General features: G+C 51.1%; 1 protein-coding gene across 3 annotated transcripts in view; it reads left to right on the top strand.

Annotated features, from left to right (window-relative positions):
- Window positions 1-13311, top strand: part of GALNT10 (polypeptide N-acetylgalactosaminyltransferase 10) — a 212837-nt gene that overhangs the window by 170567 nt on the left and 28959 nt on the right. For all 3 annotated transcript variants that reach the window (XM_044230885.1, XM_044230894.1, XM_044230902.1), the window contains exons 6-7: window positions 2160-2343; window positions 7306-7423. In XM_044230885.1, the coding sequence (XP_044086820.1) occupies window positions 2160-2343; window positions 7306-7423 (302 nt within the window). The remainder of the gene's footprint in view (window positions 1-2159; window positions 2344-7305; window positions 7424-13311) is intronic.

The raw sequence follows: 13311 nt of genomic DNA, 5'->3' as shown, positions 1-13311 counted from the left end.
AACAAACACCTCCTTGGCGTAGCTCACTCTGCCTTCTGTGGCGATGAGGCATTCCTGAGCCTGAGAAGGGTTCAGTCCCCCCAAAGGAAAGCCACTGTTGATCCTCATTTCCACCACGACTACTCTCCTCATCGTCGTCATCATCATCATCATCATCATCATCATCCGCATGGCTCTGCTAGTCCCTTAGCTTTTTAACGACACAGCCACATTTGAATTTGACGGGTATGGGGTAAAGCAGACAGGCCAGGCGTTATTATCCACATACAACAAATGAGAAAGCTAAAGCGCCAAGAGAACGAGGGAGATGCCCAGCTTCTGAGCTTCTTTCCGCAAGCCTGGTCACAGACCATGTCTGCGGCGTGCTGATGGGATGTGCGCATGTGTGAGAGGCTGGCTTGAGCGTGTTGGCCCCACTGTCCCACTCGGTCTTCACAGGGACCCCAGGAGACTGGTGCTGTCTTTCTCCATTTTGTCGGCATGGAAACCAAGGTTCAGAGACATCAGATAACTATCAAGGTACTGCTGCACGTAGGTGATGACACCAGGGTCTGGACCTAGACATTCTGTCCCCCAGCGAGTGCAGCACCCAAGAATACTGTCTGTCCGATGCCACCCTTGACCTACCGCCTCCCACAATAAGCCAACCTCCAGCAGAGCCCTGTGTCCTGGGCCCAGAGCCTTCGTAGGAGTGAAATCCCCTGCACGGCCCTGAATAATTGGGAAGCACTTCTCTAGATCTTTCCTTGGAGAAGTTTCTTCGACTTCACTAAGCATCACTCGGGATCCCATTCACCAGGCAGACGCAGGCTCCACCCCCAGAGATTCTGATTCAGTGCAGCTGGGGCAGGGGCAGCCCTGGCGGGCTTTTAAACACAGCGTGGGTGCACTGGCACTGGCAGCCAGAGGACACGCTGCCGAAAGGAGCATTTCTCAATCTGTTTTGATCATGTACCACAGTTAGAAATACACTGGACATCTCAATCCGGTACTCAAACACACACCCATGCAGCAGGATTAAAATACTTTTCCTGAAGAAGTTATTTTTCACTTGGAATGCACCCTGACAGTCAGTATTCTTGTTTGGTTCATTTTACAGATACACTGAATCAGTTTCATGAACCACCTATGGATCGTATCTTGCAGCTTAGAAAAAGGCCAAAACACTGCTTTCTCTCCTGGAAGAAAACTCTGTTTGATGAAGCCTGAACCCTAGGCAGCTGCCAGCCTCCACTGGCCCTACCAGGGTCCACTCTCCAAGCCTTGAACTTGACTGCTGGCCCAAGCAGACAGGCCCCTAAGCACAGCCCATTTGCCCCTTATGGCAGATCATCTTCCCCGATCGCTGGCACACCCCAGCTTCTTCGCAGAAGGAACATTGAAGAACAAAGCCAACCAAAGCTTAAAATTCTGGTTGGTAGGTTGAGCAGAGTGAATCAGCTTCTTCCTGACTGAAAGGGGACCATGAAAGGCCATCCAGTTAGGGAGCCCACCCACCATCTTGAATCCCCTAGCCTAGAGAATTCCTGCAGAGCAGAGGTCTGCCAGGCCCCGCTTGCATGTGTCAGGTCATGAGGGACTCATGACATAGCCCATTCCCTCTTCAGTAGTTGCCACCATTGGAAGAATTGAGCTGAACTCTCACAGGGAGGGCCACTCAGCCACCGACCGTAGCTAGGAAGTTCTGAGAAACTCTCAGCGACACGTGCCGGGATGCCTGACTACTTTGGGCCACAAGTCAAGGTTAAGACCTGCAAGGGAGAGCCTGACAGGCCAGGACAGGAGGTCTCCCCGAAGAAAATGAGCCTCTCTCCACCATAGTGCTGACCATTACAGGCAACCGTGCTGAGCGCCTCTAGCTGTCATGGTGTTTGGTACTCAGCCACCTGAGACTCGGAGCCCCTTCTCCCTGTTTCACAAAGAACACTGGGGCTCAGAGACATTATTTATGTAGCTCACAGGCAGCAGGGCTGGGATGGGAGGCCTGGCCCATCTTTCTTAAAGCCTGCACTCTCCCTTCTTCTTGGGATTCTCAAATTCCAGTGTTCAGAGAATTCACTCAGGGCACATTAAAAATGTGAGTAAGCTGCAGAGCGGGGTTGTGCTCTTAGCTGCTCCCCCGTCCCGCCTCCCTAACGGGGATCTCTTGGCTTCTTCAGACCGTATCGCTCGGAACCGCAAGACCATCGTGTGCCCGATGATTGACGTGATTGACCACGATGACTTCCGGTACGAAACACAGGCGGGGGATGCCATGCGGGGCGCTTTTGACTGGGAGATGTACTATAAGCGGATCCCAATTCCTCCAGAACTGCAGAAAGCTGACCCCAGCGACCCATTTGAGTAAGTACAAGTGACCCAGGCTGGTCCCAGTGGCTGACCCGGTGACCCCTTCCCAACACACCCAACTCAGGATCACCCCCTCCCCCAAGAGTGTGGAGCATGGGGACAGGGCCGACATCCCCAACAGGAAGCACAGCCCCTCCCAGCCTGTCCCAGAGCCTCAGCTCAGGGACCTCCCAGCTGGCCACCTCTTCCTTGTCCACGTCTGTGGTTGGCCAGACGGCCCATAGGGGTGAGCCCAGTGGCTTTGTCCCTTAAGTCTAATGCACAATCGTAATCCCTGTCAGCAGCACCAGCAGCAGAGGCTGAACCCTTGCTAAGTGCCAGCTGAGTGCTGAGCACGTTGCGTGCAGGTCCTCTTTAACCCCCCACAACCACAGGTAGTCAGAATTATTCTCCATCTTGTCCAAGCGGGGGCACAAAGGCTCTAGGGGGTGAGGCAGCTTTCCCAGCTCAAGTGGGTCAAGGCTAGATAGACACGCAGGTCTGTCTGCCTCTGGAGCCGGGTCTCCCATCCTTTAGTTACACCCTCTCGGAAATATTAGGGAAGTGTTCGGGAAATCGCAGCTTGTCCCATGGTAGAAGTTCAGGAGTGTGTGGAGTGGACCTGTAATGTCTTAGAATGTGAAAGCCAAGGGGACCACTAGGTAATGGACTACAGCCCCTTGCAGATGGGGAGACTGAGGCCCCAGGAAGGGAGGGTGCAGCTGACTTACACAGTAAGTTAGCACCAGACCAGAATTAGAGCCACGGCCTCTCAGGCGCCCATCCTGTGCTGTCCTGTGGGCCACTCTGGCTCCCCTGCTGGAGGTGTGGAAAAACCTGTGGAAAGCCAATACCCAGCTTCCTGGCTGTATTAGTTTCCTAATTATAAATGATCACAGATTTACTGACTTATTAAAACAACACATATTTATTCTCTTAAAGTTCTGGAGCTCAGATGTCTGAAAAGGAGTCTTCCTGAGCTAAAGTCACCGTATTGGCAGGGCTGTGTCCCCTTTGGATGCTCTAAGGAGGAATCCATTTGCTTGCACTTTCTAGTTTCTAGAGGCTGCTCACATCCTTTGGCTCTTGGCTCCTTTCTCCATCTTCAAAGTCAGCAGCATAATACCTCCAAGTCTCCCTCTCTCCCCCCACCCCTCCCCCTCAATCCCTCTCCCCTCCCACTCCACCCTCCTCCATCCATCTTTCATCATCATATCCCCTTCTCTCACTCTGGCCCTCCTTTCATGTCCGAGGACCCCTGTGATTGCACTGGGACCACCAGGACAATCTCCCCATCTCAGATCCTTCACCTAATTATATTTGCGAAGTCCCTTTGCAAAGATGACCTATTCCCAGCTTCCAGGAAGTAGGCATTGGCTTCTTTGGGGACTATTATCCTGTGTACCACACCTGCCTAAGCACAGTTTAACCCCAGTGAACCCCAGCTTCCCTGTGCCTCACGCTTCCCATCTGAGAAGGGGGTCATTACTTGTCCACACACAGTCTTCACCAAGGTGCCCTGGGTGGGGTATGGTTCTCCACCTTTGCCCGATGCAGATCCTGCTGCTCACAGAGGACATGAGACATGCCCAAGCTGACATGGGCTACAGAAAACGGACTTTTCGGGGTAACCAGAACCCCTTTTGGCTTGAACTGGTACTGTAAGCTGACTTGTAGGCCCTACGTTTGAAATGTGCGTAAAGATGGGTCTCTCATGTTCATCTTCTCAGTGCAGGATGAGGAAGGGGTAAGTCCATTCCCCACAGCTGCTTAGTGGCAGAGACCACCTCTGGTTTCCTCCGGGGCTCTCCCCCGTGTCTCCCAGTAGGCATCAGGCCTGCCCTAGGGCAGTGGTGCTCAACCCTGGTTGCACACTGGTGTCACCTGGGGAGTTTGTCAAACAAACAAACAAACAAAACCCACCAGCACCCCCAAGCCCAGTTGCACTGGATTCTGGGGCTGGGATTCAGTATCCATGCTCCTTAAAGCCCCAGGGGATGCTGCTGGTGTACAGCCACAGTTGAGAGCCATTGGCCTAGATACTTCCTGAGCAACTCTCCACCTGTTGTATCCTGATTCTTTCCAGAAGTATTTTTTCTGTAACTGTACTTGGACAAAATCCAGGGGGAGGCCACTGGAAAAATCCGGGTCATTTTCTGCACACCCCTCCACGGGGCCAGCCAGCGGGCAGTCTTCAGGCACAGGGCAGTAGGATGATGTTTAAAGGACCCGGGCTTTGGTGGCAGCCCCCGCCGGAACCGAGCCTCGTCCACTTAGTGCCTGCCCTTGAGCAGAGAAGGTAGCATTTCTGAATTTCAGATTTCTCCATCTGAAAGGGGGACTAGGGATAGAGCTTTCTGAGAGTCGGAGATGATGTCGGGAAAGCGAGTGGTAGACACTAGAAACGGAATTGTTCTCATTGTTGCTGAACACAGCAGAAAACAGATGGGGCCGGAGGGGAGGCCTCCCTCTGGAGGCGAGCCTCCAGCATCTAAATGCCTTAAGGCTAATATCCTCCCGGTTCCACAGCAGCTCCTTGGCCTCTGACCCTGGTTTCCACCCAGGCTGATTTCCCTGTACAGAGTCTTGGGTTTGATTTCCCATGAACCACAAGGCTCCAAAACATTCCCTGCCCCTCCAAGCGGGGTATTTGCGGCTCCTGCCAAAAAAACCCCAAACCGCACAACCTGCAAGAGACAAAGGAAAGTTGATACCAGACACCTTATTTTTCATAATACTGGGTACTTTCAGAAATATAATGGCAATGCGAGCTTGGAAACACAGCTATGCATTCATTGTGTAGATGGGCAGAGCAGCCCAGAGGTGTGCAGTCAGCACCATCCGTATATAATGCGAGCCGCATAAGTACTTTCAAATTTCCTAGTGACCACATAAAAAAGGTAAAGAGAAGCAGCTAAGATTCATTTTTGTAATATACTCTGTGTAACCCAGTATACCTAGAATAGTCTCATTTTAACATGTGACCCACACTTCGAAATTGGGTTTGTTTTTTTTTTTAAGATTTTCTTTTTAAGTCATCTCACATCTGGCATGGAGCTCAAACTCTCAAGCCCAAGGTCAAGAGTTGCAAGTCCCACTGACTGAGCCAGCCGGGAGCCCCTGAATTTATTAATGAGGCCTTCCCTATTTTTTTTTCACACTAAGTCTTGGAAATACGGGGCTTATCTTACGCTTCCAACACATCTCAGTTCAGAGTAGCCACATTCCAGGTGTTTGGCAGCTGCACGTGGCCTGTGGCTGCTGTACCAGGCGACACAGGGTTAAGTGGTTAAACGCTTTGTCTCAGATCCCACCAAAGGTAAAGGAGAGAGGAAGCTGGAGGACTGGCTTCCCCACCCTGATCCCCTGTCCTGGTCACGCATCACCTGCCTCTTAATGGCTCCTGCCTGACAGGAAGACTTGTTTTGTGGCCCTGAGGGGTGTGAGTTCTGGCAAAGATTCAAGATTCAAAACCTTCTTGGTAGCTGTGAAGCCTTGAGCAAGTTACCTGTCTGTGCTCTGGTTTCTATATGCATCAGCAGGGTGAGAAGGACAAGGCCTATCTCAGGAGGTCAACACGAGGAGTAGCCGTCTTATTAAAAAATTAGTTCAGGCAAGCACCTGCCACATTTGAGCCTTCAGTGAATATTCAAGGGGCTCTTCTTTGAAAGGAGTCCCTCCTCTGCTGTCAAGGCTCACCTGCTAAGGGAAGCTTGGGAGTCATGTAGGTTAGCTACGTTCTTTTTCAATCAGCCCAATTTCCATGAGCTTGCAGTTCCCAAGGCCAGGAGGTGGTGGGAAGTTGCTGCTGGAATGTTATCTGGTCTCAGGGTTTGGAGTTTTTTAGTGGAGCCTGACAAGGACATGGCAACTCTGAGAGATCTTCCCTCAGCAAATACTGGTAGCCCTCTCAAGGATCAGGCCTGTGAGACACTGTGGGGGGATGCAGGCGGGCTGCAGTCTGGCATCCCCCTTGGGCTTGGCATGATGTTGTGCTGACGTCTTGTTGCCCATGGTGCCCCAATTTATCATCCCTGTGCTCCTGCTCCTGGGGTTTTCCTCTCCAGGGTTCCTTCTCCTCCCTTCACTTCCCACTTGTCCAAACCCACCTCGAATGCCACCCTGCAAGCACCCTTCCTTGACTCTTACCCCAGCCTCCCTCCTCACCTCCCAAGATCTGGAAGCAGACAGTCCCTCCTTTGGTGTTCCCATAGTGCTCTCTGCACCTGCCAGAGGCCCTTGTTACCTCGCACCGGTCTTCTGGATCCTACTATCCTGACGAGGCTGCCCACCCACACTAGCATCCCCTGAAGTCCCAGGTCAACTCTGATTTACCTCCACATTCCCCCAGCATCTACAGCTCAGCTGGCACTCAGTGATTAGAGCAATGAGGCAGTGAATGTGTGCAGTTAGCTGTATCCCAATTTAACAGAGAGAACAGAGACTCTTCTTCTGCAAACTCTCAGCAGAGTAGATGTCCAGTGCTGGGCTGACTGAGAATCACCCAAGGAGCCTGTCTGAAAACACACAGTCCTAGGCTTCATCCCCTAGGGACTGCTTCATAGGTCTGGGGTAGGGTCCAGCAAGCTGTGTTTTTGTCTTCTCTCTAAGAGATTCCACACCCAGACAGGCTTGGAGGGACCTGATTGAGACAATTGAATGCATGGGAGAACCAGAGAGGCATGGCCAACGAAGCTGCAAAGCCCACGTCCCTAGGATTTCCTCTCGCAAGTAAGGGCTGAAAAGAGCTTTGGATCAGTTCAGTTAAAAGGTAGCATTTAAGAAGGGTTGTTACGGCCAAGATAGAAGACAGCCTGAGCCCTCCCTTGGAAGGGCCTTGGATTCCCCGCTAGACATGTGGGCTGCGTTCACAGGGCAGTGTGCAACACCATCCTGGGGGAGCAGCAGTGTCCGCTCACACTCAGAGGACGCAGCTGGGGCGTTTGGTTTTCACACCACACTCTTCTTCCCTGACAGGTCTCCCGTGATGGCCGGTGGACTGTTCGCTGTGGATCGAAAATGGTTCTGGGAACTGGGCGGGTATGACCCAGGCCTGGAGATCTGGGGAGGGGAGCAGTATGAAATCTCATTCAAGGTGAGCCGCCTTCTTGGATGCCCTCTTCCCCCTGCCGCACCCCTTGGCATCTGTCCTGAGCCTGGAAAGCCTGGACCCTCAGGGTTCTGCAGCTCCTATTGCTTAAGTGAAGAAGTTGGGGGCCATGGGCCACTCCTTATTGTGTGTGATAGTGGACATGGGGTGCCTTCTCAGGCTGCCATAGACCGGCCTTAACCACGGCTCTTACACTGGCCACTTCTTAGGACGGCAGCGTTAGAATAAGACAGGTCTCACTTCCGGTGAGGATGGTGTCATGTCTCCCAGTGAGACACACAGCGAACCAGCTGAGGGAACCGAAACCAGGACAAGCAGAATAAACAGGTTTAAGGGAGTCCTGTGCTCCAAGGAAGTCTTCTGGCCTCCCAGATCCTGAGGTGGCCTGAGTGCTTCCTGGCCACACCTCTCAGGTTTTCCTTTTTGTATCCACCACTGCTGGAGTGGGCCATAGAGATCAGTCGTGGTCAAGAGCCCAAGTTGTGGACTCTTAGAAAAGTGTGGTTTCAGATCCCAACTCCACTTCTCAGTGTGGTTTCAAATCCCAGCTCCACTTCTCAGGAGTGATGTGGGCCAAGTTCCATTAGCTTTCTTTCCTCATCTGAAATAAGAGAGTAATGATACTACCTACCATACAGACCTGTTGTGAAGATTGAATGAGGTAAGTAATATCTTAGAAGTGCTTAACATACAACCTGGGGCCACAACCAGCAAGAATTGGTAGAATTTTTTAAAGAACCAGTGAGGGGCGCCTGGGTGGCTCAGTTGGTTAAGCGTCCGACCCTTGGTTTGGGCTCAGGTCATGTTCCCTGGGCCCAGCAGTCAAGCCCCACATCTGGCTCTGCGCTCAGCGGGGAATCTTTTTTTATTTTTTTAAGATTTTATTTATTTATTTGACAGAGGGAGATCGCAGGTAGGCAGAGAGAGAGAGAGAGAGAGAGAGAGAGAGGAGGAAGCAGGCTCCCTACGGAGCAGATAGCCAGATGCGGGGCTCGATCCCAGCACCCTGGGATCATGACCCGAGCCGAAAGCAGAGGCTTTAACCCACTGAGCCACCCAGGCGCCCCTCAGCGGGGAATCTGCTCGAGATTCTTTCCCCGCTCCCCTTCTGCTCCTCCCCCTGCTCCCTTACATGGGTGGGTGCACGCACATATTCTGTCTAAAATAATTAAACAACAACAACAACAACAAATGTTTAAAAAAAAAAAAAAAGATCCAGTGAATAAACATTTACCCTACACCAGCCCATGTGCTTTAGAAGCTTGGACCATGGTAGTAGGGAAATGGTGGTTACTAGTTAGCTACCCAGACTTCTAGGGCCACTTTCTCTCCTTCACTTGTAGGATTCCACATTGAGTCAGGTGAAGAAGAGAGGCTTGGCCCCTCTGAGGAAAGGGTTAGCTTACTCTGTGCCCTTGGGGCCAGCCAGGGCCTGCTGCTAACATCCCCAGGAGCCCTGGGAGGGCATATCCCTGCCCACAGGGGATGGCCAGTAGCAGCATTGCTGGGAAAACACAACCCCAATGCGCCCCCCGCGCCTAGCTTGGGCACCAACTTTTTATGCAAGAGACCATTGTCTCAGTGACTGAGACTTCGGTGATGGGGTCACATCCCAGCTCTGCCTCTTCCGACCAGCTGTGTGATCTTGGATAAGGAAGGCTCACCTCTCCGAGCTTCAGTTCCTGCTTCCACAAAGTGAGCTCAATGATATTTGAATCCTCGTGGGGCCGAGCAGAAAACTAAATGTGACCATGCTGGTTGGGTGCTCCTGAACAACATCCCAAAGTCTGTTTTCATTCTCGACATCATTACTGTCACTGCGCGCACTACTGCTTGAGCCGTTCAGAACCGGGGAACGTAAGCCCTTCCTTAGCAAGAAAACAACCTGGAATTCTGCCACATTATTTTGGTTTGAAGGGCGATCTGTGTCTGTTCTCCGGAGTTCTGAGCTGTCTCCCGTAAGGGGCCCGGCCCCTAAACTAACAGTCGTGTCCAGGGCTGATAGTCGAAGTATTTAATGGCAGTGAGGGTCCAGGCACCAACCAGTCAGAGTGATCGCCAGCTGCAAACAGGTCTCTGTCCCCTCTGATGTGCAACAGCTGGGTTTCAGCCCTGCTCATAGCTGACAGGACACTGTGCCAAGGCCTTCACACGTGCTGGCTTATTTCATCCTCCCAGCATCCCTAGCAGAGTGATGTCATCATTATGCCCATTTCACAGGCAGGGAAGTGGGGCTCAAACCAAGGCCCCACATAGGTGGAGTAATGGAACCAGGACCTGGCCCCAGGTGTGCCTGACTGCAGAGCCCGCACTCTGACCTGCCATGTTTCCTAGGCCTCTGTGGAGACAGGAGAGGGAGAGAAGGACACTTGAGAGGAAAACAAGCCTGTGAAGTTGACCACAGTCTTTCCCCCTTTCATCTGTTTTTGCCCCGCTCCTGGGGTTATTCTTAGTTTACTGAGATATTCTACAGCCTCTCAGTGAAGTGAATTAATGACAGTCTAAGTAAGAAATAGCCAAGAGGTTTCCTCTCACAGCCAACTCCAATCTGCTCAGGGATAGGGGCTACCCAGCACTATGTCACTGTGTATTCCAAAGCTGCAGCCAAGCTAATCAGGAAAGGCAGTGATTGATTAGTGATGTCTGCCATGGGTGCAGGCCTAACAAGTGATGGCATAGATGTCATTCATTTCCTATCCCTAGGCCATGCAGTCTCGTTTCCAAATGTCACATCTTTATGGGTACAGTGAAACCACACACAGGGAATCCAAAGAGTTGTAACCTCACAATTCTTCAATCCGGCAAACAATCTTGACTTATGAAGTTTCCTACCAACTGTGTGCCCAGAAATGGGCACACCTGTGTTCTGAGTGCTCACCAGAATGGAAATGGCAGTAGGATAGAAATGTGTGTGTGTTTCACTCACTGCTGTATCCCAGGTCCCTAAAGGATTGCCTGACATAGACAAGGCACTCAATAACTTTGTGTCGGTGTGTCAAACGGAGCCATTGTGTCACTGGCCAGAAACCAACCCCCATGGTCAAGAAGTCCCGGTTCAGAAACGCCCTCCCTGGAGAAGACTGAACAGAGAAGGCTTTGCACAAAGGAATTCCTAAACCCAAAAAGACTTCATTCTGTGGGTTTCAAAGACCCATCTAATGATGCTCATCAGGCAATTACAGCAGAACAAATGGCATTTTTCTCCACACAGTTTATTTACAAAAGACTCGGTAATGAAGCCATATTGGAAGTCTCTCACCCGGGAGGGGAAAGGAGGCTGGTTCCTGTTTCATTTGATCCAATTAATGTCTCTCTTCTCTAGGGGAAAGTGTTCTGTGTAATGAGGAGGCGCCCAGGTCTGGGAGACTGGCCTCCCTCAGTTTTCTCTCTCCTGGCTTGGAGAGTGTGGGTTCCCAGAGCCCGTGATGGCTCATCTCCAGCGCACTGTCCCCCAAGCCCCCGCGGAAGGCCTGCCCGCCATGCTGAGGGGACAGGAAAGCCCATTCATGTGCCAGAGATGCCTCCCTGTGATGCTAGGTGTTCCATTTCAGCCAGAGCGGAACGTTTTGAAAGGGCGGTATTCCCTCTGCTTCATCTCTGCTGAGACCCGTTTTCTTCTTGGTGACAGAGAAAAGAGAATGGTCTGAAAGGCTCAAGTGTATTTTCAGAAATTAAGATAAATTGATATGTACCATCGGGACTGATGAATTAATACTTTGGCTCCTATTCCAGAGTAGGCCATCTATCCTGAGGGAAAACCCTAGAAGAGGTATTCTGAAGGCTCTGAAATTTCTGGAAGAGTCATTGATTTTTTTTTTTTCTCACTCTATTTCTCTCAGCCAGGAGAGATTTTGTTGCTAAAAGGCACAGTCAGACGATCAAAGTTCTCCAGGTTTGCAGTTAGAATCTTCCCTGGTCCTAGTGGCTGGTTAAATGTTGAATTCCATAGCCTGCCTGTACCTGCCTCTGTGAGCTGACCCCTGCTTGTCCGTCGACCCTCCCCCTGTCCTCTTGCCCCATTGCCTTAGTCTGCACTCTTAGTTACAGATGACCCAATTCCTAGTCAATCTGATTTCAGTGAAAAATTGGAATCAGTTGGCTCACACAGTGGAAATTCCAGGATGGACCTTTCAGGCTTGGCTGGATCCAGGGGACTAATCCATCTCCTCTGGCCTCCATCTCTCTCAGTCCCTTGACTCTGCTTTCATCCGGGCAGGCTTTCTCTTGTGGAAATACCCAGCATCCCACTGGAAAGAGAGTTTGTCTTTTCCATCATTCCTGCTGAAGTCCCCAAGTTGAGTCTCACTGGCCTGCTGGTTCCTTGCCCATCCTGGAGACAGGAAAGTGAGGTTGGGCCAATTCCCCAGAGGAGAGTCCAGGGCCTCTATCTAGAAGGAGAATGGATGTGGGGCAGAGCAAACCACAGATGTCCACACAGATGTGTGTGCCCAGCCATATGGAACTACTCACAAGCTCTATGCTCATATGTCAAGTCATCTTTGGAAGCACACTGTTCACACTTCTTGAAACGCCTTTCCTTCATCTGGCCAGCCCACATGCAGCCTTACCTGAGCTCCCTTGTGCTGGCTAGGGTCCACCCCAACGTCAGTCCTGGCTTGGCTCTGGATTCCTCACTCTGACATGACCCAAGGGGTGGCCTGTCTTCCCCACTGGACTGTGAGCTCCCTGGCAGCTATCTCTAGACCCAGTGTCTGGCCCATAGTAGGTATTTTAAATAACTGAGTGGCATCAGTTCATATCTGACAAAACTTCCTTCACCCAGACTTATATCACCATCTTTGGGTAACAGCGATATGGTGGGAAGGGTACTCAGCAAGAAGGCAGGGCACTGGCTTCTCATCTTGGCTCTCCATCCATCCATCTAGGGGCCCTAAACCAATTGCTTGACCTCTCTGGCCCTCACATCCCCGACAGTGCTGTTATAACTTTGCTTCCTATCCCATGAGATAGAATCAAATAAGATGCCGTGGGGAAAGCCCTTGGACTTACACAGGTACAGGGATGGCTTGGTAGAGGTTAGCAGTAGGATGAGCCAGAAGGAGGACTGCCCAGTATCTCTGGGAGGCCACGGTTAGGCTGTCTTCAACTCTGAGATCCAGGAGAAAGGAAGTGTCCGCAGGACAATATGTACGAGCCTGCAGGAGAGAGGAGGGCTTTGCAACATGGTAAGTGGATAGCTCGTGGGAATAGCAATTTGGCAAAATCTGTTCCATGCCAAAGCAAGCACACTCTTTGACCTAAAATTCCACACCCAGGAGTTTGTACAAGAGAGACAGCTAAAAGGATGAGCAAAGATTTAGGTAGAAGCTATTTATTGAGACCTTACTTACAATAGGGAACGGATGTACATCCTACAGGTATAAGTAAGTTAGAACACACCTAAACAATGGAATATTATAAAAAGTTAGATGCCTCCAAAATTAAGTTTAAACAGAAGTGAAAGATAGTATATATGTAATATGATCTCATGTTTAGTGTTTAAAAATATGAGGAAGGCAAACCAGCAAACAAAAACCCAGAGACTCTCCTCAATGCCAAGTAATATTTCCTGGGCACACACACTAGAAATGTGTGGGACTCCCTGCACGGCACTGTTCACCCACTGTCGTTCAGCCTCCAAGATACACCCAAGGTGCTGCTCTGATTTTCTTCTTTTTGTAGACGAGGATACTGAGACTCGGGCTAAATCACTTCCACAGAATCACACAGCTGGAACGGGGATGCCAGCCCTGCTTGTGGGACTCAGACGCAGCCTGGCTCTGACCCACAGAGCCATGAAGGGTTCCTGTCCCTCACGGCATCAGGGGTAGGAGAGCTCCAGATGCGGCCATCCCCTTCTACTGATGTGTTTC

The sequence above is a fragment of the Neovison vison genome, chromosome 1, assembly GCF_020171115.1.
Source record: "Neovison vison isolate M4711 chromosome 1, ASM_NN_V1, whole genome shotgun sequence".
In the NCBI taxonomy this organism is placed as follows: domain Eukaryota; kingdom Metazoa; phylum Chordata; class Mammalia; order Carnivora; family Mustelidae; genus Neogale; species Neogale vison.
This window is presented reverse-complemented; position numbering and strand designations above follow the sequence as displayed.